Source organism: Odontesthes bonariensis, chromosome 15 (assembly GCF_027942865.1).
Source record: "Odontesthes bonariensis isolate fOdoBon6 chromosome 15, fOdoBon6.hap1, whole genome shotgun sequence".
NCBI lineage: Eukaryota > Metazoa > Chordata > Actinopteri > Atheriniformes > Atherinopsidae > Odontesthes > Odontesthes bonariensis.
The window spans coordinates 17,396,009-17,421,843 of record NC_134520.1 but is presented as its reverse complement, the minus strand read 5'-3'; the positions used below and the strand labels follow the sequence as shown (position 1 = coordinate 17,421,843).

The following is a 25,835-nucleotide window of genomic DNA, read 5'->3' as shown; positions in this document are numbered from 1 at the left end:
ATGTGTGTGTGTGTGGAGTGAATCAAGGTCAGTGGGGATCTGCCAGCAGACACCACCCTCCACCTCCCTACAACCAAACCACCCACCCACAGGGTTTGTCTGTATTGTGCCCATGCAGCCATCTAGATGTCCCCACTATGCCTGCCTCAGCTCAGTTTAGCTCGGGCTCAGCTCGGCTCTGCGGATTAATTACTGGGTGAACCCACCGCGTGTCTGACCTCCGCCATCGGACTAATTGAAATCTAATTGAATTGTGCTTGTCTAGACTAATGAAGCCCCGCCACTGAAACCGCCAATCTTTTAGCCTTAGCTTCAGGCTGATACCCACCCTCGCTGCAGCCTAACGACAGCATTGTGCCGCTCACTTTGGATTGATGGAAAAGTAAATGGATGCTTGCACGGATAAGTTAACGGCTGACCAAATGATGTACAGATGGGTAATGAAATGATCAGTCACGATGAAAGAATGAAACTTGATTTGGACAAACACACGATATAAATATAAGATCAATAACCTTGAACTGGGTAGAAGTAGCTCAGCTTTCTCAGACTCATAGATCATTTAGTAATAAGAGGGAAAAAAGGGTTGAGGACGGCTCAGAGTCAGTAACTGGCTCTGATGCTCTTGGCTTGACCGCACGCTTAATTGCTGCAAAGTTACAAAGTGAAAGCTGATGAGTTTGTCATCATCATGTGCTTATCAATCAGTCAACAGTCCTCCTGGGGATGCTGCTGGCAGAAGCAGTTTCCCACTCGACAAACAAGTCTCCTCTGGTGGGAAATAATCCAACTGGTATTTCTAACGGGTTCAAATGACGACAGTTGTCACAGGTATTTATCTGCTCCACTTCTGACCAGTAGTAATGGTAACGTGACACCCTGCTAATTTTAGCTTGCTGTGCTTGGAGCTGTAAATGTGAGTGACACCGCAAAATAAGTTTCTACATTTTGAAAGCCTATCGTTTGGAGGTGTGCCGGCTTGTGAACAGAGTCGTGACTGTTTGCTGTACAGTTCTGCCCACAGCCACCACCACAGCCCTGAGTCTCATTAAATGTTGTCTCTTCCTGTCGCAGCGGTCTGAAGGGTGTCCATGAGAGCAGTTACTGGAGTGCACCGGAATACCACCTAAACAAGTTTAAAAGGGCCAAGACAGGTGACGCACAGTGAATGAATGTGACTGGTAAAGAGTAGACTATCCGGCAGTCAGATATTGTGAGTCCCATGGGGCGGAAACAGTTGCCAATCTAAATTGGGAGGAAAAAGAGAAGAGGGGGAAAAAAAAAAAAAAAAAAAAAGAGATTTCCTCTGGGAACTGACAACCCTGTCTGCGTACTCCAGCCCCATCCCTAAAGAAAACAACTACAGCATCAAAAACATCAACAGTGCCCTTGTTTCTCCAACTTCGTGGAGACTTTGGTTGAAGGCGGGCTGCTGTCGGAAGCGCTTTAGACGGACATGGAGGGCTGGCGGCGGCGGTCGACCCCCTGGGAGTAGCTTATTTTTGTCGGGCCTTCTTTAGCTTTTAGCAGGTGAGAGACGGTGCCGTGATTCCTTATAAGTTATTCATTTGATGTTTCCGCCCTTCTCAGCTCTTTGTAAGCTGGAATACATTAGAAACCTGGCAGAGTGGAGAGGATGCTAATGTGGAAGAGGGAGAGGGGAGAGGAAGAAAGGATGAGGGCAATGGAGGGAAGGAGGCAGAGTCATTAGAGGAGGAGGAGAACAGAGAGACAGAGGGCAAGGTTTTATGATGTGTGGGAAGGGGAAGTGACCTTCCCTCTCACTTTCATCATGGCTTTTTTTCCTTGCTCCCTGACGCACAATTGCACAAGCACACACATTCACAGCTGCGCTCGCCCGCACACACTCCCATGTTTGGTCGATGCAGGTTCACATGCACAAAGGCACAGTGCCTCCATTCTCCTCTTGTTTAGACGCATACATCTACCCACATGCACACCTTGGTTTCTGAAATTCATCCAATCTTTTTATCTTTTACCCGTGCAGGTTCCCTTGCAGCCTGGCCAGTCTTTCAAGTTCACAGTCCTGGAAACTCTGGACCGTATCAAGGAGGAGTTCCAGTTCCTCCAGGCTCAATATCACAGGTAAACTCACACACATGACACATATATGCATACAAGTGGTACTCTTCCACATTTTAGTGGTAAAAACAACACATTATAATTCAGCTCTGTGGAAGTGGGTATTGATTTCTTGATTATATCAGACAGTGAAGCTAACACTCACTGCAAGGGCTTTCCTTTGACCTTTAGTTCAAAATATGGGAAACTAATTGATTGTGAGCTGTAGCCTGACAAACTGAATAAGGACCCAGTCATCTCAAATCTATGTACACATCTCTAGCACAACATCTTTGCCTGAAAGAGTCCATGAGATCAATTTCATTGCATTTTTCTTTGACATTTCCTGTAGTATACAACACCTACAGTATGTGTTAGCCTGGCCCAATAATGACGATCTGTTTTTTTTATTTTTATGTATGCTTGACATTTCAAGCTTTTATTTTGTTGGCAAACATTTAAGAAACGATGACTCATCCAGCACATGGAAGTGTGTGTTGACTTTGGGATCTCTTTCTCAGGTTTTGAATCATAGCAGAGCTCATGTGGGCTGGTTGGCATTGGCCTGCTGAAATCAGAGCAGGTTGTTCCTTTCAGGAGAGAAGGGACGGCCTCCCCTAGCTTTATGTTTACAGAAATAAGAAAATCAGTGCAAGATTGTAACTTCTCCCTTTATCCCTGCTATCTCCCTGCTTGCTTTGGTCACATTATAATTTTTTTGTAACATTATAAAGTTGTTGTATGAGCCTCTTGACATGTTGGATTACAGTATAACTTCCAACATAGCAAATAGGTATTAGACTGGGTATTCGAGCTGGAGGTCTGTGATGATCATGTCGTCATGTGTCTGACCAGAGGTAATCGTGACTAAATAACGGCCATAAATACAGGGCAGATGAAATAACCTGCTGCGACACAGCAATACCAGTTTAATTGCAAGTGGTTGGGCGTGTTGATCTCAGTTGCACACCTATGTAAAATCAAGGAGCATGACAAAAATCTGACACTTCTGAACATTGGCTTTTAAACCGAGAAACTCGTTCCAAACTGAACTTCTTAACAGATCTGTGTAAATTCGCTGCGATGAAACCATCCCTGAGAGTTTCAAATTTGAGTTGCCTCGCGTACTTTGTGCGTAAAGTGTGAATCACTGCAGTGCAGAGTAAGACACACCCTATAAAGGTGAATTTTTTTCCCAGTGCCACTCTCAGGAGATAGTAAAGGCTCAGTCATGTGACTGGAAATGACTTTTGGTAACCTTACACACCTTAAACTGTGAATGACAACCCCCCCCACCCCCAAATAACTGAGCCATGTGGAAATTCTGATTTATTTTACTTGATGCAAATAAACCATGTGTGTCTGTTTTCATCCTTTTGTAGCCTGAAGCTGGAGTGTGAGAAGCTGGCCAGTGAGAAGACTGAGATGCAAAGGCACTACATCATGGTGAGTCTGACCACACCTTCAGCGGGGCTGTACACTGTTTGCTAGTCTTAGAAGAGTCTGATGGGCTCTTCTAGAAGAAATACAGTCCGAGTAACTGGATTGACATTTGGTGTTAATATCGGTGGAAGCTAGCAGTTTGCTTGCGGTCAAACAGTGATATATTTCACTCAATTGCTTTGTTTGGTTCTGTTTGTGAGTTACATTCTCACAACATGTAGCAGTAAAATTACAAGAAATATCCTCAACCTACAAAAAGATACATTGAGATTGTACTGAAAAGACTACATGAATATGGCTAATAGCTGGTAATTTTTTACGCTGAAAAGCATGTATGCAGATGAAAGAATCTTAAATATAAATAATAATATAACAAAAGTCCTCGTTTCTGTGAATTTTTCTTTCCCACTCTATTTTGCTCTTTAATTACGCTCACCGTAACATACCTTTTCCCATCCTCGCCACAATTTATTCCTCCTTCAAACCCTCTCGTTTAAAATTTTTTATTTTTTTTTGGGTATTTCTGTGGCTCTTGTTTTTCTCCTGTGCGCTAACAGCCTTAGCTGTCTGTGTCAGTGTGTCTGTGCGACTAAAGGCTCACATGTATCGTAAGCCTTCGTCTGTGGTACAAAACCCACACAGAGCCAAGCAGAATACGATATGCACCATCTGCTAAGCTGCTCACATTTCATAAACCTGGGAGAGCAAGGCAGGATCAGGGCTGTAAGCTAGATAGACACACAGATGGATAGACAGAAAGAGGGAGAAGCAGACAGGAAGATAAACAAACAGAGAGTGTGAGAGAAAAGCAAGCAGGCAGGTGAGCTGGCCGTCAAACTAATGGATGTAGAAGCACACAGACAGGCGGGAGATAAACAGATAAGATACACACATGTTTTTCCTCTCTGAAAGATAAAAAGTTTTATTCATAAGACATAAAAACACCCTGTTTTGCTTTAGTTTATCTGGCCCCTGGTAGCTAATGTTACCATGTGACTGCATGTTCAACCAGCATAATTCAGCCACTCCACCGACTCTATTGTTCTTTTCTCTCAGGCGAATATTTTGGAACCTCTTTTTAAAAGCTGTTTATCTGCAGAAATGGTACGTGCCTCTCCCCGTCACTTGTCACCTATGATCAGCGTTGTCAGTGATCAGTAAAAGTTACGTAATTCGGCTTTAAGCGTATTCATTATTCAGTTATTTAAGCTTCAACGATTTCGCTGCGACATATTTACCTCCTTTCACCCCAAGATGTTTCACTAGTTGCGTCATTCCTTTTATGGCATTAAAAAGATTTCCATGTATGATAAACCTTACTGCATAGGAACAACTAGTGGCTTTGTTGAGGGTCCCGTGCTACCAAGCCACTTTAAAGATGGATGTTCTCAAATGTTCTCGCAGCTTTTCTCAGTTAGGAACAACATACAACATAAAGAATGGTTAAGGACAGTGCAGAGTACACACAGAGTAAAAAAATACAAACACCCCCCCCCCAGATTTGGTAATGACACACTTTTCTTGATCTTCGGCACTCCCAATTTTAGCTGTGGTTTCATGGAATAACTTTGTGGAGCGAGCTGCCCAGACAAACCCTCCACCAGTTCTTACACTGTGGGAGAGGTGGTGTGCCAGCGTAGATGCATTTCTCCCGTCTTTCCATAGTCTGGTGCAGTGGGTGGCATTTAACTGAACTCTGTGCATATTAAATGTCACAACCTTTGTTATCACTGCACCACTGGTGCTCCACTGTTTCTCCAGAAACTGTGGAGTATCTCTGCTGTATGTTTAGGTTCAACACTGGGCTTTAACAGTTGCCGGTGGCAGGAGGTCAGGGATCTGCAGATGCTGATGACACATCCATGTAGGTTAGCATGGCAGACGTTTATCACCTCAGGCTGTATTATTTGAACAAGGACTCACTGCGGTGTAGTGGATGGCTAACACAGTGCTCTGCTACTTCATAGGCATGGCTCAGAAATGAGAGGGAGGGAAAGAGGGGAGAGAAACAGAGGCTCAAAGGGAAAGATAGCTAGAGAGAAAAAAGGCTCAGAGAGTGTCAGACGGAAAAAAAACAGGGAGCTGCTGAGGGAGGGAGGGATACAAAGGGAAGCAGAGATAAAGAGAATAAAAGAGCAGTGGGAGAGACTGATGGAGGGAAGAGAGATATGCAGAGGGAAAGATGGAGAGCGTAAAAAAGGCAGAGAAGGAATGAGAGGGAGGAAATGACAAAGAGATGCCAGGGGACAGAGGGAGAAAATGGAGAGAGGGCAAAAAAAAGATGCTGCAAAGGGATGAAATGGAGAGAGGAAAAAAAGGGGATGCAACACGGAGAGCAAGAGATAGTGATGTGTTTGTGTGGAGGGCGTGAAATGAAAAAGAGAGAGGGAAGAGAGAGGGTGCACGCACAGACACGTAAATAATGTGAAGCAACAACGGACTCGCTGTGCCCACAGAGGAGATAACCCAGAAGGCTATATTTAGCTCGTTAGGCCTGTCATCCACACTGAGGCCTGTTTCCACAGGCTGGAGCTCTGCTCACCATGCTGCACTGCTCCTGCCTTTACTATTCATCAGTGTTAAGCTCCTAAAAATCCAAGGTATGTAAGTGGGGAGATGGTTACTCAGAGTTATTGCTCCTAATGCATTAGGTTTAACAGCTTAAACTTATACTTAAACATACATTTTGTGTAAAAGGTGGCAGTCTTTCATGTGACGTTTTTATAAAGCAATGCAGCTAAGGCAGCAGCTCTTGGTGGGTCAACAAAAGGATGGTTGTTTCTGTTTCACTGCCTGTTTCATAATAATTTTATTTTATCATAATAATGACTCTTTATGGTGACACTTAACGTTTTAGTGTTTTTTTTTGCATCTTGTTGCATTCTTCATGTTCTTGCATGATCATCGCTCTGTTCTCTTGTGATGAAATGAGCTGCTCCATACTGCAATCTTCTGCTGGGAAACCTTGTGTCCTGGCGTTCATGTGAATATTACTCCGTGGCACACTCCTGAGAAACCACCATTCCACAAGAGATACTCCGGTCTCGAGGAACATGACAAAGAACATCACAGCCTTACAATATTAGCGAGGTGATTGGTTAACTTGTGTGTAGCTGAGCCATAATGACAGTGTTTATACAAGATTTTTTTGGGGGGAAAAGTCCAAATAGTTTTGTGGTAAACCACAAAGCAAAGCCACACAATTGTGAACACTCATATTGGGTTTTAGAAATATATATATTTTTTTGCATGTTTAATTATCATTGTCTGGGAAACACAGGTTGCACACATTTTTTTTTTTACATTTGTACTCAGGCTAATGATGATCATTAACTGGAAATGATAGTGCTGAAAAATACTAATAGACTTACAGTAATAGACTGCAAATGCCTCTGGTACATTTTAATTATCGGAGAGAATGTGACACAAACAAAGCAAATAAAGCTGAGTAAGAAATGGAGTGATACTGTTTTTGCTGAAAAGCTGTACGTTTCTAGCAGCCTTTTTGTGTTTTTTACAGTGGGTACAAGTTTCACTTGATCATGATGTCCAACTTTCTTAAAGTTGTTTTTTTTATTTTTTTTTTATTTTTATTTTTTTATATACTGGTGCCTCCAAACGCACACAAACATCAAGTGACCCGCACCGAGAGTGTCTGTGGGCGTCTTGCTCTTCCCTGGCTGTTGTATTTATAATTCATGGCTCTCAGATTGCACTGCTCTCCTGGAATTCCTCTGTGTGTTTTTAAATAAGGTTGCATTGTAGCCCTGGCTAATGAGGGGGTGTAGATGTGTCGGTCACATGCCAACACAAAGTGCAAGTTAGACTGCTGCCTGGAGAGCTGTGGTCACCCCTGCTAGCCTGAGCTTGATACTTACAAAGACGAGCTGCGTAAGCACGAGGCTCAGTGTGATGTGAAAAAAGACAGATTTTAATCATAAAACCCTCTTCGTAATATAAAAGTTAGATATTTGGTCCCGAGTCTCTTCCACCTGGCTAGACTTTGTGGTGTTCGTACTTGTTGCTCTAAGGTCTAAAAATTATTGATTGTGGTTTTATGACTGAAGGCTTTATGGTCAAATGTATAATCAATTTCTGTCCATATTTTCTGAATTAATGGCTTTAATCTCAAGCAAAAACCAAAAAGGTCCTGTTCTCCAGCTGTCCTCTCATCCTTAGTGTTGAACTCAAGACAAAACTCTAAACAGGGAGTAGAGTGCCTGGCCCCTTCAACACAGTGTATAAAAAAGACACGTCCGCTGGAGGGTGACAGCTCACAGTCGGAAGTTGCATTAGGTGGCCTCTCCATCACTGTGTTGTGCGTCTGTGTTTTAGTGAGGTACAGAGGAGCTACAGGGGTCCTCTGTTAATGAAAGGCCAAGCTGCTGGCACGAGTCAAAAATATTTTTGCATTAAAATTCATAATACGAAATAAGGATGACTCAAACCCTGGATATGTTGGATAGCGTATGTTCTGACAGAGCTGTCGTGCTTTTCGTGAAATTTATAAAGCATCAAATATCAAGCAGGCAGTGATGAGTGTCGATACCAGGCTGTCTTTGCAACATGGAAACGTCCTGAGAGAGCTCTTCTCTTTCAGCCACATTGTCATAATGACCAAGAGATCACCTGTTAGTCGCTAATAGTCAGACAAACATTTCACGACTTTGTTCAGGATCTAACTATACGGAAACAAGATTTGTTTATACTGTTTATTGTGTTTTCTCCTGGTACTACGACTTCCTCGTACAGGTCAAAGACATGCATGTAAGGTTGATTTGGTTTTCTAAATTGATGGAAGGTTTTAGAATGAGTGGGCATTGTTGTGATGGATTGGCGAAATGCTCAGGTGTTCCCTATTTCCTGCCTGCAGCTTTCCACACACACACACACACACACACACACACACACACACACACACACACACACACACCACAACCCTGTACAAGATGAAGGGGGTAGAGAGAGTGGATTGATGTTTGTACAGCACATAAAGTAATTAGATGTTTGCATAATCTCTAATGCACGCGTGTCTTCACCTACCAGCTCGTTGTAAAATTGATTCACAAAATAGTCGAAGTTTGACTTAAAATGAATCAAAGCCGGGCCACCATTAGTGAGTTTCTACTTTATCTGTTTTGGGATATGTACACACCAGTAAGGGGGATATTTTTTTGAGCCCCTCCTGAGTAGCTTTTTGCTACCTGTTAGGAATCCCTCAGATTCTCCAAACTGAGAGCGCTCTGACTGTTGCCTACTGCAAGTAAGACACTGACTACTAGTAAGTAACCCCACTTCAGGAACAACTGGATATCCCTTCAGTGACTACACCATTTGTGAGACCTCTAAAAACATGGCGATCACTTAAAACTGATGCATCTCTAAAACACACATTTGGACTTTCACCAAATCCGCCGCACCAGAAACTTCGCACGTGGTTGAGTGGAGGAGTGGACGTGTTTATTTTCACTTTAGAACGATGCTGCCTGGGAAGCAGTTGTTTTACTTCTCTGATTTATTGGTTTGTTCAGTTGCAGATCACTTTCTGTCTCTTGCTTCCTCATTTCGCTGTTGTTATATGTTCAACGGCAGCTGGGAATTCTACATGTTCTATCTTAGAGACCAAAAGGCAAAGTGACACAAATAAAAACCCTGATTTCGTGGGCCTAACTTGGGTATGTTTACCAAAACAGCAGCTTACACGGACAATACAAAAGCTTTTTTTTTGGTTTATTTGCATCTGTAGCAGTATGCATTTCCTACGTAATTAATTTGGTAAAATGCTGACATTAACTTTTTTTTTTTTTTTTCTAAGTACCACAGTGCTGCGTCATTCAGTCTGTGGTCATTTCTTAGAACAATGGGACAGTCTGTATGTGTGTGTATGTGTGTGTTGTCTCCCCGTGTGGCCCCTCAGGCAGGGATGAAGTGTGTGTGTGGATTAATGCTGCACTCTCAGCCTCTTACTCTTCTCCCAGCTCATCTGTCTGATTCAGGCTGACACACTGTGCTCTCTTCAGCAACATTACAGTCACAGACTGTTTAGGAAAGGGATGTGTGTGGTAGCGTTGTGAGTGGGGGTTGCTCAGAAGAAGAAAAAAAAAGCAGATGAAAGACATATGAAAGAGGGGCTCCGCAAGGGCACTGACATGGACAGCAGAACATTTGTGAGGGGGAAAAAAAATGACGTTGGCAAAGAGTGGGAGAGAAGAAAATGCAGAGACAAAAAGACACATTTTTGTTCTTGATTATGATAAAACAAAAGATGGGGGGGAAGAAATCAAACTGATGTAAGATAGCAGGACAGAAGGGGACGGAATCTGAACAGGGATTGCTTCTTGCTAAGCTAAATGCTGCTCTGCCAGCCGTTAGTGGGAGATGGCCAGGGGATTTAAGTATGGCCAGATGTAGGGAAGGATTGACTCTGTTTTAAGAGTCTTAAACCTGTCTGAACTGTCTGGAGGAGAAAAAACAAAGTATTCGTAAAGATGGACTGAATCTCCTGCAGAGAACATGCTATATGCATGTATTTATAAATAATAAACCCTTCAAATTGGAGTTTTGCGCTGGCCAGTTGCTCTGATCCTCGCTCTGATGAAACTAGTTGCAAGAGAAGCTGCAGAGGCTGAATTACTGCAAATTTGGTCATGGCATGCTATAGAAATCAGAGCCTTCTAACATGACCTCCTATGTAGTTAACTACATTTATTATAAACCGTGACCTTCTCTGATTTTTCTTATTGTTTGTTAAGTATTGTGGATTATGTTGCAATGTTGGGTGCTCATATTAAATCAAGCCTTAATTTGAAATATTGTCGTAAATGTATTAAGATCAATCCCAACGTGGTAAATGCTCAGGCCACAAATGTCTTTATGAGATCTTGAACTTAAACCATGAATGCTTGAATGATTGAAGGTGCACGCCTTCTAATCCCCCTTCCTACCCCCTGATTTAGAATTGTGTGGCAAAGAACACTTGGGTTGACATCTGCTCTGATGTGGAAATGCTTGTATGAGTCATACTTTGCTCCTGCTGCTTTTGTTACAGGACAGCTATATTACAAGCTGCCTATGCGACCACATCAATCAGAGGACTTGTTAATATCACCTGGGTTGGCGCTAGATTGGATCAGTTGGATGGGCACTAATGTGCTGTGATTTATTTCATTGCCAGACAAGCGATGAGGCTCTGGGCATTACGTGGCAGTCAAACGTGTCAGTTCTGCGTTGAAGGAACATTTTGACCAAATGCACCTGATACGTGATCACCCTGTGACTTTTTTTAGAGATCATTTCGGCCCTCTGTCTTTTGCATTGAGGACTAAGGATCGGATTAATTGGGCATGTTAAGGCAGTCGAAGTGTAAAAGCAACACCCCTCCTTGCTGCAGTGTCAGCACCGCAGTGCTAAACACGGCGAGCTGCACAGACAAGGTGGTGAAATGATGAAGTGCTCCTTATTGGCATCAGCTCACTGAATACCTGTTGATGTCTTTTACAGTGTTGTGGGTGTTTCGGTTTGTGCTTTAGATGATAAATAATGTTTTATTCCACGACTGCTTTGTTGTCATCAAAGCCACCGCTTGTCGACATTCATTCTCCAGTTCGCTCCATCACGGCAGCTGGTGCCTCTCCCCCAGTGGGCACAAAGGTCTGACTTTGAATTTTGTGTTTACAACTAGTAACAACTGCCCCTGCCATGCTAGTAATGGTAAAGTTCTAAGTAGCATGGCAGTTTAGCTCTCATGAGCTATGATGGAAATAAATAGTTTGATAACTGAGATAGAGAGGCCGAAATAAAATACTGGGAGTACTTGAGCAATGAGAAAAGCTCAGCCCCACCCTAAAGGTTCATGGTAATCTCTAAAGTATCTCCCTCCTCACCAAAGCAGGGTAAAATGTCTCCCCCAGAACTTTATTAACCCTGGTTGTTGCTGAGGAAGGAAATTACTCTCCACAAGCCCTGAGCTACTGGAAAACCTTTGAATGCAGCTATTTTTATTCAAATTTTTTTTTTCAACCAGCTTTTCTCTTGCGGAGTGGCCTAAACATGTCTGAAAAACTGAATGAAGCACAAATATCAGGTCACAGCACCCATCTAAAAGAAATTAGGTCTAAAAATGCAATAAGATGGTCTTGGACCTCGGAGTCACACCATCGCACTGCTCCCTTTGTCCGACTACCAACCCAAAAAATTTAGTCTGTGACAACCTGAACCAACAACACATGAACTCCTCTTAGATTATGCAATAGTTTTCATTTGCAAAGTAAATTTGATGTGTGCCTGTAATCGTTTGGTCATATGGGCTTAAATGTCATAACCAATCACAGAGCAGGTGTTTTTTTTTTTTTTTTTTTTAACTTTGTGTCAACCACACAGCAGATTAACCTTCCTTCTGGTCCAATCCCGGAATGAAAATTTAGGGCCTGAATTGAACTAAAATGCGTCCACTTTAGCACTGTGGGTACAGTATGTGTCTAAGTGTGTGGGTGGGCAGATGAAAGAGACAACTTCACCCGAGAGACATCTATGAACAATGCTTTTGTTAAAGCTCACACACCCACCCACATGCTGGAGTAAACACATGCCTGTAAGCTGCTCACACGCACACACATACACACACATACATGAATGTCCCATTTAGATAAATCACCTTGGATTAGACCCACTTCCTTAAAGCTTATTTTAAAATCTGCCAGCATTCTTTGCAGAACGCATGGAGGAGACGGAAAGAGAGAGACTGGCACCATCGCCTTACGCTCTCTCAACACCATGAAGGTGGAGGGAGGGATGGGGGGGGGGTGGGGGGGGGGGGGGGTATACGAGAGAGCAAATACTCCCTGAAGAATGAAGGAGCGTAAAGGAGGAGGGAAACACAGGAGTGAGAGAAGACAGAAACAGGAAGCAGTAGAGCTCAGCAGCTCGTTGAAAGAGATGCTGGAATGCTCTTGGTCTGTTTTGCCGTGATGATGACAGAGCAGTGTGTACGTATTAGTCGCAGATAGACGTTAGATGTGAGGCATGTTCAGAAGAGTGGAACGCTGCAGCACGATCAGATACTCAAGAGTTACACCGCAGCCTCGTTTATCTAAAGTATCCTGCGGAACTGACACGACGAGCCAAAAAGCAAAAGATGTAGAGCTGATAATGACCCTGAAAAAGACAAAAATTCATAAAGTCTCTATTGGAAAAAGTGTTTAAAGCTCCAAATATTTTATTCCTTTAAGTTTTGTACAAATAGAACTGCACATTTTTAAACTAAAAAAAGAACAAAATATATATATTTTTTCCTTCTCTAGACCTTTGATATCACATTATACTGATCAAATTCATTTTGGCTGGTATGTGTCTCAGTTCAGTCAATAATATATTTGTCTTCATGTTGAAGCGTGAACACTTTACACGCAGAGCTCATAGTTGTAATATTAGCTGCTCAAAGTGTCTCTTTCAGGTCTACTTATTATCACTTATTATCCTCTGGCCTTTTCTAACTTTGAATGAGTATCTTTTCCACTGAGGCGCTCCAAGCCTTTGTTCATAATATTTTGGGTCTTGTTGATATTTTCTCTGCCACCAACTTGATCTGAGATTTGTCTGTTTTTCCTTTAGTGGACAAATAACACATTGAACATTGATGACACAATCTTCCACATGCATTTACTAAATCAGTCATACCTGACATCACTGATGTCTTCTCTCATTTCAGATTAGAAAATGAAAAACACGCGTGCACAAAGGACACCTCAGCGCACACACACACACACACACACACACACACACACACACACACGTTCTGTTCCTTTGGTTTTTGTCTGGTCGTTCTCGGTATGTGACATCAGCCCAGCTGGCATTAAGGCCCCTCTGTTAGGCTCAACACATCACACACATACTTAGACACACGCACGCACGCATCCATCACCCGTGCCTCGCCGTCTGCTGCACACACATACTCAAAACTCACATAGACCATAGATCTTTCACAGAATGCTGAATGAGACCGCAGTGACACAACTGAGGGGTTTTATAAGGCAGAGAAGCAGGCAGTGGGGGTTTAATCGGAGGCTAGGCGAGCAGGATAGAATGAATCTGTTAAAAAGAGGCTACAACAGACAAAACACATAGAGGAGCTCTACAGTTTCAGCTGTGCAGAGCAAACTGTTATTAGTCATAGAGCAGACTCGTGCAGCTGTTTACGTAACCTAATGTAGGGGACTATGCAGTGCCATATTGTAATGTGACCTATTATTTAATCTGTTTAGGTTTTTTTCGACTCTGTTTGAACACGTTTGTGAAGTGGCTGACTGTATTTATCACCAAAATATTAGTAGAAGTCTATAGTGCGCAATGTTGGAGTAGAAAATAATTCGGAAAGAAATCAGTTGCGAGTTTTGACTGATTCTGTTTCAGCAGACCAGACTCGCAGTGTGTTGTTGTTGAAGTGCCGTTGCAGATGGCACAAACAGGACAATAGTCACTTCACTGCTGTCAGGCCTACTCCCACAGGACAACTGTTACTACATTTCCCTCACTCAGTCTGCTGTTTCTGCCTCCTCTAAGGAAGCCATCACTGTGCCAACTGCTTGTACAGTAAAGGGTTTATGTGTTGGTGGAACATTTTACTATTGGAACTTCTTAGTGATGTTGTAACTGTGGATCGTAGCCCATTAAAATCGTAGTTTTCTAATGATAAATCCTGCTGCCTTTTATCTGAGTATCTGTGTTGTGTATTTTAAACTGATCAACTCAGCTTTCAGTCCTGGCAGTATTTTATTGGTGGATAAAATTACGTTACACACTTATGTGTCATTTACACCGGAGTGTGTTTGAGTGTTTTTGAATCCTGTAAACCGCCTTCACATGTTGATCTGTGAAGACATGCCACGTGCTGTATGCTACGAATTTTTCAGAGTAAAAAGTTGTAAACTTTCTTGTAACGCAACCTTCATTTAACACGAACAAGGACGTAGAAAACAGTTTATAACAAGAATCGGAGCTACAAGCAAGTTAGTTTTATTCTGTTCAGTTCATTTTCATCTCCACATATTGGCGTCCGCTGGATTTGCACTTGATCTAAAGTGTCTCTTAACCATTTATTAAATGCTTAGAGCTCATAATGTTAATGCTGTATGCTGGCACAATTAAAGTATAGCGTTACATAGTTCCTCCTTTTTACATATTTTCTCAAAGTGCGGCAGAAATACAGAGCAGCAGCAAAATGGAAGCACTCAAGTAAAGTACTGTGTCGTCAGAGCCTGACAGGAATTCAAGGTGGCATTGGCTGAAGCTTTTCTCTTGCCTTTTACCCCCCTCCTGATCTTAGTGGTACATAGCTGAAGATGACTGTGAAATGCAGTGATATGAGCGGAATTTTAAATCAACAGTTTCCAAAGCTTTGACAAAAGTGAACTGAACACCTTTCCTTTCAGCCTGCTGACTTTCAGAATGTACAGTGGTATTCAGGACTCCTCAGCTCTGGCCCTCTTGCTCTGCCTCTGGCTTTGTGGAGCAGTGTTCCCATCAGACCTTCATTACATTCCTCTGATGCTTTGCTGTGCTGTGCTGGTTGTATGCAAAAGTTCGGATACGTGGGGCAAAATCTTTCATGTTGATTTTTGAAGTGCAAATATTAATATCGGAGGACTGTGAGAGCCACTCCAGCAGCTTGGTGTTTATTGGATTATTTTCCTTTTTTTTCTTTTTTTTTTTTTTTCTTGGAATGCTTCCCATCATTTGGATCATCCCTGCAACAGGGAGTTGCTGACCCATCCCTCGTTCTGTCTGTGCTCTGTTTACTGTAAAACCACCTGCACGAAAGTGGAAATTCTCCACCCACATGTGAAAAGAATTTCAAGTGTTATTTCTATTAAGTGCCGCTCACATTTTTTTCTTTAAAAATGCTTTTAGTGATTGTTGTCAAAGTTTATAGTACTTACTTCCAGAAAGACTCTACCTCATCCTTATGATGGGAACATCTTGTGGAGCAGACAGAGTTCTGTTTGGATTGCTTAGATTAGATTAGATTAGATTAGATTAGATTAGCTTTATTGTCCAAAGAAAATTCATCCTTAGTACAATGTTAAAGGGCGTTCCCTAAACGTATACATTCAACTGTATAGTCATCCACTACATTTCTCAGCTGCTCAAGTGAGCAATGTTACTCACACAGTTGTGTTCTAATACTGGAGATTTTGGTTTTGTTGCAGTCAACTGTAGGTGCAGTCGGGAAAATTGAGCCATCACGTGAAAAAGAGGATGTGAAGGAGGATGGAGGTGTGAGGGGAGAGATGAGAAATGCAGAGTAATGGCTGAGAGGTGGAGAGGCTGATGGCCTCGACAGAGGGAGAATAAATAAGGCGAGACAGACAAGGAACTGAGCTAAAAAGACTGGGAGGGCCAAGGAAAGGTGCAGTGATGGAGAGGTGAGGAGAGAGGCCGATGAGAGATGGTGAGAAAGGGAGAGGGAGAACAAAGAGAGATGTCATGTCTTTCATGTTGAGAGGGCAGGAGGAAAGGCAGCGCTGGAGGCACAAAGAGCTACTCGAGTATGTTTACTCTTGTGTGTGTTTTCAGTTGCGTGTCTGCCTGTGTGACGCACGTGCATTTTTCCATGTGAAAAGAGATTCAAAGATCGCATGTGTTTTTGTCTGCATGAAAACAGTTTTTTCTTTTTTTTGCCAGTCTGTCCATGAGAGAATTGGAAAGAAAGGAGAACTAAACACACAGCGGAGGTGAGCTTGATGAGGGGAGAGAAAAGAGAAAATACAGATACAGCGCTTGACAAGGATCTGAGAGAAGTGAGGGAGCCAAGTAGAAAATGGCAGTAGAGTAAGAGAAGGCATTAAACCGAGACGGAGCATAAAAGAGAACAAGATTAATGGAAATAGCTAAAAGGGTGAAGCAAGAACCAGAAAGTAGACTGTAAGGGGCAGAGACAAAAAAAGATGCTGCAGATGGGTTCAAAACAAGAGGCTCTTAAAAGAGACATTGAGAGAGGACAGAAAGGGGGGAAAAAGAGAGAATAATTGGCTAGAGAGACATTTTCAGTGTCAAAAGGAGGGAGTAGGAGAAAATTCACAGCACACGGTGAGTGATACACTCGCCTGCTTTTCCCTACGTAAAACCGAGGTCACGGCTAAACACAAAAGCAACGAGGCTAAGATTATGGGTCGCGGTTTAAAGGAACCGGCACTTGTTGTGGTTTCTCCTTCCAGAGAGACGCACACTTCTCATCCAGCACAACCTCTTCTCCAAGTGCTAATGATGTCACTCCGCATCCGTCATTGCTTCAGATAAACAAGTAATAATTAACACATCCAGTGGAGGCCCCCGAGCGGGCAGAGTTAGCTCTGGAAATAATTGGACTCAATTTTAATTATTTTAGCTGTTTACCAAAACATTTTTAAGTAACAACAAAATAATGAATATGGGTTTAAAGAGCGGACATTCGGCTTTAAGGGTATTTACATCCAAGCGGGGATGTAAAGGATGTTTATGGCGGGTAGAACCTTCTTTTTCAGGGCTCGAATGGACACTTTCACCCAGCCATAAAGTTAATACATTTAATACTCTTGCAAATTCTTGGCAGGTGGCTACAAAATACAGGCACATCACAGAGGAATGGGCTTCCTCCACCGGCTCACTTTGCCAGGCCTTTACTGCCGCTCTCCTTAGTTTCACCATCATCAAGTTAAACCGTTTTTAGCTCAAGTGATTGACTTGACTGCCGCTTAACACCGCGGATGCCATTAAAGTCTTCTTTGCTGCATTTAACAGAATCTTAGTAGAGGGTATATGCCTAAACACTGCACAATTCATCCAGTTGCTGCTGTCCTCTGGCACATCATCAGTAAAACACCACTAAAGCAGGGCCACTGGAGGCCACGCTCATCCTCATCCTCTCACACTGCCTCCTCGTGTTTTACAGATGACGTTGCATCCCTCACATCACGAGCCACTCCAAGTCCTCTCTATACTTACTGCACAAAACACCCAGAGCGCTTCTGATGGAATGGTCTTTGGATGCAAACTGTTTCATTTGCATGCAGAGCTCCTGTGACCATAAGCTGTGGGTTCACAGCACAAGCCTCCAAATTCAAATGGAAACCATTTGCCTGCTGAATTGATCCAGGAATAAGGAAAGAATAGCTGGCAGCTGTCCACGAAACGGCATTTGAGTCATTTGCCAACAATTTTTTTTTTTTTTCATTTCAGTTTTACATATTCAAAAGTTCCAATTTAAAAAAATGGATAACACTGACTTTATATGAATTAAATAAAAAATAACTTAAAGCCATCATTATCAGAACCTTTTTTGCATACATCCAAATATGGAAGGGATGTCAGTGTGACTCCTGAAAGTCTTTATCAGTGAATGAAAGAGGAAATATTTCAGAAGGTATTATTAATCGTATAAATGTTGGTTAGTTGGTGGCGGGTTCTTTGTTTGGTTGTTCTTTTTGTTCCATTTTTCAAAGCTACGGTCAAATACCGGAAACTCAGTCCGCTGTGTTTGACTTTTTATTTGAATAAATACCTGACATTGCCACTGAAGCAGTGAAATATGTCAGAGCGTGTCGAAGCCTGAAGGGAAAAAGTAGCGAAACCTTCACATGAAAATGTATCGAGCTTCTTCAAATTCCTTTTTTTATTCTGTATTTGATTTATTTGGCCTTTTATGTATAATGTAGCAATCCGGAAATAATCTTTTTCAATGTATTGTTGACCTCGTACATAAATATGATAAGTTGTGCTTAATTATGTTCATGACAGTAAAGTGAACTTGAATTCAAAGTCAAATGCAAGGTTACATGCGGATAGAAAATTGGAATTACAGAAAATTACTTAAAAGGAGCAGGAGAGGAGAATGAAAGAGCACCTCACAGCCAGAAAAAGAAGGAAGGGAATAACTAGAGAGACGCAGGAGGGGGGCGGCTGCCTGACAGCCCGACAGCCCCTGAAAGATAGAGATTGCAGTGCGAGGGAGGGACTGAATGAGGCGGGGAATAAATGGAGAGAAGAGAGTGCTCGAGTGAAAATGAGCAGGAGAATACAGAGAGGGAGGGAGGGAGAGCCATGTCTCACTCTCATCAGTCAGAGCTTTGCCCATCCTGTGGCAGAGGATGCCTTTGTCACCATGACGAATCCTCGCTGTCTGTGTGCCACTCGCCTGCTAGAACATTACTGATGCACACACAGAAGGGAGACAACCACACATTTAGGAAGTACATGCGTGCTGTGGTGGTAGCATGCAGCATTTAGCATAAACACACACACACAGGTGCATAATACACAGGTACACAATCCGGTTCTAACAGGAGCACAACATGCTTGAAAGGGATATGTTGAGTTACTAACTCCACTTAACAGTGCGTATTAACATGTGATGTGGATGCATTACCTGGATTAGGGCAACAACTTGTGATTATTTCTCAGCTAATCAGTCTTCTGTCAGTGAATAATTTTCTCTGTAAACTGCAGTGAAGCAGTGTTTCCTGAAGCTGAAGTCGGCTCATTCTTAACTTAACTGAAAGTTCGTAAACCATCTGAATCATTTAGACCATTTTAGAATTCAGTTTAGTTTAATAATCTTGGATAATTTTGTATTGAGAATAACCCTAAAATGATTACTGTGGAAAACCAGGTTGTGGTGCTGGAACCAGTGAATTGGCAGGTTTTTGTTTTTTCTTTCTTTCCTTTTCTTAAATTTCTTACAGTTGGTTCAATGATTAATCATTCTGACTGTTTAGTCAGTCACATGGATGATGCCATACGTGAGTCACTATCTTTGTCCCTTTTGTTAGGGAAAGTATTGCTGTTTTATGGGTTCCAAGACATTCACCTTGCAAGGCTTTAAACTATGTGCCTGCGACCGCAGTTGTTTGGACTGATCTGCGACCTTTACGAGCGGCTACTGGGGGATTTTTCTTTGTCTGGTGACAGTCGACACCAGTGGCTGTCCGGGTAAATGCTGCTATAATATCAGTTATATCAGAACCGAAAGGTATTTCTTCGTCAAAAGAAAACGACACTGAGGGCTTTTCTCTCCAGAAAAGGTGTTATTGCTCCTCTCCTGACTTGCTTCTGTGAGAGTTTTATTTATCAACTCGAAGATAACTCTTACCACACTGTGATGCACTGATCCAGTCACATGCCAACACAGTTTTGACTGCCCGCCTCCCCCTTTTCCAAACATCATGCATCAACATCCAGCAGCACCCAAGATTCTGTGAAACAAACCATCTGGCACATCAGGTTACCAGGAGAGGCCCCATGTGCTGAATTTGGCAGCATGAGGGTGAGGTAACAATTGTTTGGGTGGATTTTTCTTCTTGAGAATGAGGCAACATTATACAGTCTTTATAGCGAGCTGAGATGTGGTCACAACACGAGCCTTCAGATGTGGTTTGGCCGGTGTGATAGCATTCCAGTAACATTGTGTTTTTTGCGAATATACATCTTGCATTACAATACTTTTGCTGAAAATATCCAGGCACAGACTTCCTGCTAATGCTGCACATGTTTGGCAGATTTTCTTTTCATGCCTGGATTATAGACACAGATACGGGGACAAGGAGCTTATTCGGGTTAGGGTTCGGAGTCTTCATCACTCTGTCACCAGGTATGCGGTAGGCGTTCACTGCCACGCCTACGCTCACACTGACAGTGGAAAAAGCAACAAACTGTAAACACGCACGCATGCTCGTGCTCATTTGACAGCTGTGTATCGACGAAAATACAATGATGGTCAAACGCCCTGACACATACACCAACAATGCAGAGACAGGGAAGCCACCTAATGTTTTGCCAAGACGTAAATACCTCGTGACACAGACCCACGCACTTGTTGTACTTCTCACACACACACACACACACACACACACACGCACTTTCTGTCTCTCCCATCTTTTCCCTCTTTTTCTTTCTTTCTTTCATTAAAACCACAGTGACAAACAGCAACATATGCGGCTTTGCTGAGCAACAGATGTTCATTGTGAGATATTGTTCAAAGCTGAATGTTAATGTGTGTCATGAACAAAATGCCAATGATTCTGAAATTTGTTTTTGTCTCCACAGTACTATGAAATGTCCTACGGGCTCAACATTGAGATGCACAAACAGGTAAGAAAGTCGGTGTTCACTGTGTTAGGATGTCCTCACGCTGTCAGATCGCTGCTGGTATACTTGGAGGCGGTGTCTCTGTGCACAAGTGTTGGTGTGTTTCTGGCTCTCTGTGCAGATGTTGCTTTTATTAAACGGGAAAAGGTTGCAATTATTGCACACGTTTCGGTGCCGGTGGGTTTACGTCATAGTCGCTTGTCCTCTCATATACAGACAGACAGGCAGATTAATGTCGAGGCAGAGCGACAAGAAAAGGCTGATGTGAAACCTGTTCTAGCTGATAGACCTCCATGCAGATAGACAGAATCATTATCCAGTTGAATGGCATTTCCTTTAAGGTGACTGCCTGTGTCTCCCTCCTCCCCTTTCTGCATCTATCTATCTGTCATGCTAACTGGCTCTCTTAGGTGGAGTCAGACGCCGTCATGGAGGATGAGACAAGAGGGGGTTCATTTTTCACATTTTACAATGAGCTCTTGGCGTAGACCTTCAGAAAGCAGCTCATTGTTTGAGACGGTCTGTGAAACGCCTTCAAATGAAAGCTTCTGCACTCTGCACTTTAACCTCATAATCATTGTGTCATTTAGCTATCAAGGTAATTATAGCACTGAGACATCAAACAGTGGGTTTCTGTCCAAACACTGAGCACAGGCTCCAGAGAGCTTTAGATTCCACTGCTGGCTTAAGTTGGCCCGCTCTCGAAGTTATGTATGAGGAAAGATGAGTGATTTTGACTTTTCTGTTGTACTGTTAGTGTCTTCCAGGGGGGGCGTCTGACCGTAACACTGCATTACACTCTGATAAAATGCTGAACCTGTCTTTCATTTAACTATTGGATTAAAGTAAAAAAAAAAGGCATGAGATGCCGTGCATCAGTAGTAGTTTTTATACTTGTAGCTTGTCTCTTAGGCTGTGCTTTGGGTTGGAAAACGATACTTGCACTAAAAGGAGGTACGGGGAGGTTGTGTCTATTTTAGGTGTAACAGCTTTATAATCACATGAAACATATTATACAAACCATTACCTGAGGCTTTACATCACAATATCGCAATTCCATCAGTCTGGATCCCGCAGTTGTTTGGATTCAATGCGTTTTACTCGAACTAGCATTTACATGACATGTTTGTGAGTTGCCTTGACGCCATCATAAATCTTAAGGCTTGCCTTCATTAAAGTTAGCTGTTCTGCAACGACTTGGACTGATGTTGAAGTGAATGTTTTCTTTTTTTTAAAAACCAAAGCAGACTTCAGTGTTTTTTCTGCATTATACCAGAATCCAAATTCAGCTTCAGGACTCATTTTTATGAACCCCTGTGAAAAAAAACTTTGGCACTAAACAAATGTTTGAGTTGTACTTTTATCACAAAAAGAGAAACTATGACTCTGCAGGAAAGGGAACAGATAAAGAGACGCAGAGGGAGGGAGATGGCTGGCAGCAAAGCCAGGCAGTGTTGGACTGTCAGCTCTTGTTGCCAAAAAGAAGAAGAGGACTGGGGTGCTGGCTTCACCTCTGAGAGATGGAGTTGGGGAAGGAGGAAGAGGGGAGGATGGCAGAGGGAAGGAGGCCAAGTGAAGGGTGAGGGTGGAAAATGGGAAGAGTGGGAGCAAAAGTGTAGATAGTGAGGATGACAGGAGGAGACCAAAGAGCTAAATTCAGGCGAATAGGAGTTCAAAAAAGGAAGAAAAAAAGAAATGAAAGAGCTGATTGATGTTGGAAACCAAGAGCAGCCAGCAGAGGGAATATGAGGAAGAGTGGAAGAGGTATTCTTCTGTGCAGTGGGGAGTGAAAAAAGGGATGTCTGGAAAAAAGGAAAACAAGAACAGTAGAAAGGGACGTGGGAGAGATTCGAGTGAGACGGCCATTAAAAAGGAAGCATCACAGACATAAAAACAAACCGGAGCTAAAGTTGAAATTGAATTAAAAGAAGAGGGCGGGGAGGGAGTTTTTTTAGATAAAAGTCTTAAAAAAAAAAAGGGAAAGAATGATACAAGGAGGACAAGGACAGCGCACAGAAGGAAGTTGTTGGAAAATAAGTGGTTCTAAGTGGAGAGGGGTTGTTTGATTTAATAAAAGACTAATAACAGTGCAAGAAGTAGAGATCGGGGTGGAGAAAAAAGACATTTAAGAGTGAGAGAGATGGAGAAACTGAAAAAGATGGAGGGGATGGGAAGGAAAGAGATTAATTGAACGGATGAAAGAGAAGAGGGTAAACAGGAAGGATAGAGCCTTAGAAGAGACAGATAAAGACCTCATAGAACAGATGAAGGGGGGAAAAAGAGCTGGAGATGAAATGAGAGCCAAGAAAAGAAAAGCAATGGAGGGAGGCAGAAATAAGGGAGACACGCAGACAGAGAGAGACATAAAGGGAGGAAGAGGAGCTTTGAGCTGTAGAGAGAAATAATGAATCATGAATAGATTTAACAGTATCTGCTCTTATTTCCTCCTCCTCCTCCGTCTCCCCCCTCCAGCTTCTCCTAACATCCTGTTGAGATCACCGTATAGCCTCGCTCTCCTCCCCGTCTCTTTCTTCAGCACGCTCTGTCATTATCAGTGGCAGGGCCATCTCATGTCCCGGCATTAATTGAGCTGCAACAGTCATCTCTTGCTTTCATACCCTTCCTCTGAGCCGCTTTTGATTATTTTCTCTACCCATCTCTCTCTCTGTCTCGCTCTACTCCTCTCTATATCTCTTTAAATTTCCTTCTTGCCCTTTATCTTCAGCCCCTTTCCTCTCGTTCACTCTCCTCTTCCCAACGTTCCTCCCTGTCTGTGATGATTATATCCGAACAGTATGAAGGCGCAAGAAAGATAACATCTCCTCCCCTTCTTTTCTGAGCTGTATGGATACAGTGACCTGCGTGCACACTCACATCACATTATCTCACTCGGTTCATTTCCATTATCATATTGTATATTCATATATACTGTGAATCCCCTGGAGCAGTGTGGGAGGCTATAAGAGCTTCACACTACTCTCTGTGGTTGTTCTATATTCATTGAGATAACACTTCTAGGGCTGTGCGCTTATTGCACGTGTCCCCAGTGCTGTGCATATGCACAACATGTATATTCATAGTTTTTGTTGATCAGCCATACACTGCGGGCTGCCAGTTGTTGTCACAGGTGAGCGTGCAGATGCGATGCTTTGTGGTTGGGAGGTGTGCAGTGATTAGATTGAAGTTCCTTTTCATTGGCAGTTAATTAACGCAGCAGGATAATGGCAGATGAGATGAAGAGGAGAGGAAGCTTTGTCAGGCACGTGTCAAGCAAGAGCTATCGGCAAGCCAAAGGCTTCAGACTGAGAGCAGCCGATAGAATCTGAAGGTGCGGGAAGGCGGGAACGCTGGAAAAGCACCCGAACAGAGAAGCATCGGTCCTGGCAGAAGCATGACAAAACATCAATGATCAAGCGTCGTTGTGTAGGGGTCGTGGCTTTTTCCTTCATGGTTCGCCATCTTTGGCTCTCGTGTTTGTTATCATACTGCGATACCTGCAGCGCACCATGAGCGCAGGAGATGACGGCTGAGACCCACTGAAATAACTGACAGATCGCGTGTATGCATGACAATAAATCTGATCTGATCTTAATCTCAAAATATACATCAATCTCCCTTTGTTTTAGGTTCAGGACCACTTCATCTAAATTTGTGTATCTCTGCCAACACCACAGCCCTTTCTTGGAAGTTACAGCGATGACCATAATGATGGTTTTTGTCAGTATTAACCTTTTTTAAGATACTGGAACAATAATACCCTTTAAAGGAAATTGTGGAACATGAGGGCAAAGAAGCAGAAGGTTTAAGCTCTCACCTGATATTTGTTATTTAATGTTTGTAGTGTCTTTGCAGGCCAAGAAATGAGACGTTATAGAGAGCAGTTTTAAGTTTTCTAGTAAACCTTCAGGTTTCAGAAGGCTTCTTTTTAACAAAAGCTTCAGGTTGGGTTGCAGGGTAGCTTAGTTGGTTAATCAGGCCCCACATGTACAGAGGCTGACAGTCCTCGTCACAAAAGGGTTTGTATCCCAGTCCGTGGCCCTTTTATCCCCTTCTCTCTCCAGATGCTTTCCAGTTCTCTTTTCACAGTAGAGAAAGCTTATAGAATCTTTAAAAAAAAAAAAAAAAAAAAAAGAGACAAAGCGTCAGGGATAACGAGTTAAGAAATGAGCAAAATAGAACATTTAATTTAAGGGGATTACTAAATTGTAAATGAAACCAGATTCTTTTAAATGTTTTGAAAAGTGTATTGGAAAATGACATCTTCACACTTTTTAAGTGTGAAGCTAAAACAAAAGTGATAGACCTATGTGTAGAATATCTTATCTTCCTACTATCTATGCATTTTTCATACCGCCTTATCCTCCAGGGTTACGGCAGCGCTGAAGCGTACTGCAGCTGCCACAGGGCGAGAGGCAGGGTACACCCTGAACCGGTCACCCGTCCAACACGGACACAAACGGTTGATTTAGAGTCGCCAATAAGCCAAAGTGTGGTTTTGGACTGTGGGTGAAATCTGGAGTACACACGCACGCATGCATGGGGGAGAAAGTTAAGACTCCACTTAGAAAGGCCCCAACCAAGATTCCAACCGGAAAGCTTCTTGAGTTGAGGCCACAGTGCTAAACTCTCTTAGCCTCACCACAAAAAAGAAAAGGAAAAAAAATCTCAAAAACTACAAAAAAAAAGCTAAAGTATAAAGATTAAATGCGTTTGCTTATGGATTAGATGCATGATGCAGCATCTTACTGCACTGGATGGCCTTAAACAGTTTACCTTGGAGTTGGAAATGCGAGCATATGTCTTTTCCTGTGTTTTGTGATACAAGCGCACAAACTGTTCATCTACACAGTTTTTTAGGTACATTCATGGGCTGGCAGGGAAGTTACGGTGGCAGCATTTCAGTAACTGCCTGGGTGAGTTTTCACCTTTGATCTGACACTGAGCCACCAAAAAAAGATAAAGATTAGATGACATGAGGTGTAAGGTACACAGTACAGTCTTCCTGTGAGAAATCTCTTTTGTGTCTTCATTATACCTAAAAGAGGAAACGGCAGTGGATGAGACGCATAACGATGATAGTTCATCTAAATTGACAAAACAGAGAGTTTAATGCCGAATGAAAATAAAGCTGTTATTCAGCTTTCCAGTTAAACTTGCAGAAATGCAACAGAATAGCCCAACATACAGTTTAACCT

The 25,835-nt window shown here is 42.6% G+C and overlaps 1 protein-coding gene across 4 annotated transcripts in view; it reads left to right on the top strand.

Annotated features, from left to right (window-relative positions):
• Positions 1–25,835, top strand: part of tle2b (TLE family member 2, transcriptional corepressor b) — a 73,724-nt gene that overhangs the window by 9,800 nt on the left and 38,089 nt on the right. For 2 of the 4 annotated variants that reach the window (XM_075485265.1, XM_075485264.1), the window contains exons 3-5: positions 2,009–2,106; positions 3,465–3,528; positions 20,599–20,643. In XM_075485265.1, coding sequence (XP_075341380.1) covers positions 2,009–2,106; positions 3,465–3,528; positions 20,599–20,643 — 207 coding nt within the window. Of the gene's footprint in view, positions 1–2,008; positions 2,107–3,464; positions 3,529–5,966; positions 6,126–20,598; positions 20,644–25,835 lie in introns of those variants that run through there. The other 2 variants (XM_075485267.1, XM_075485266.1) reach the window with 2 other exon arrangements.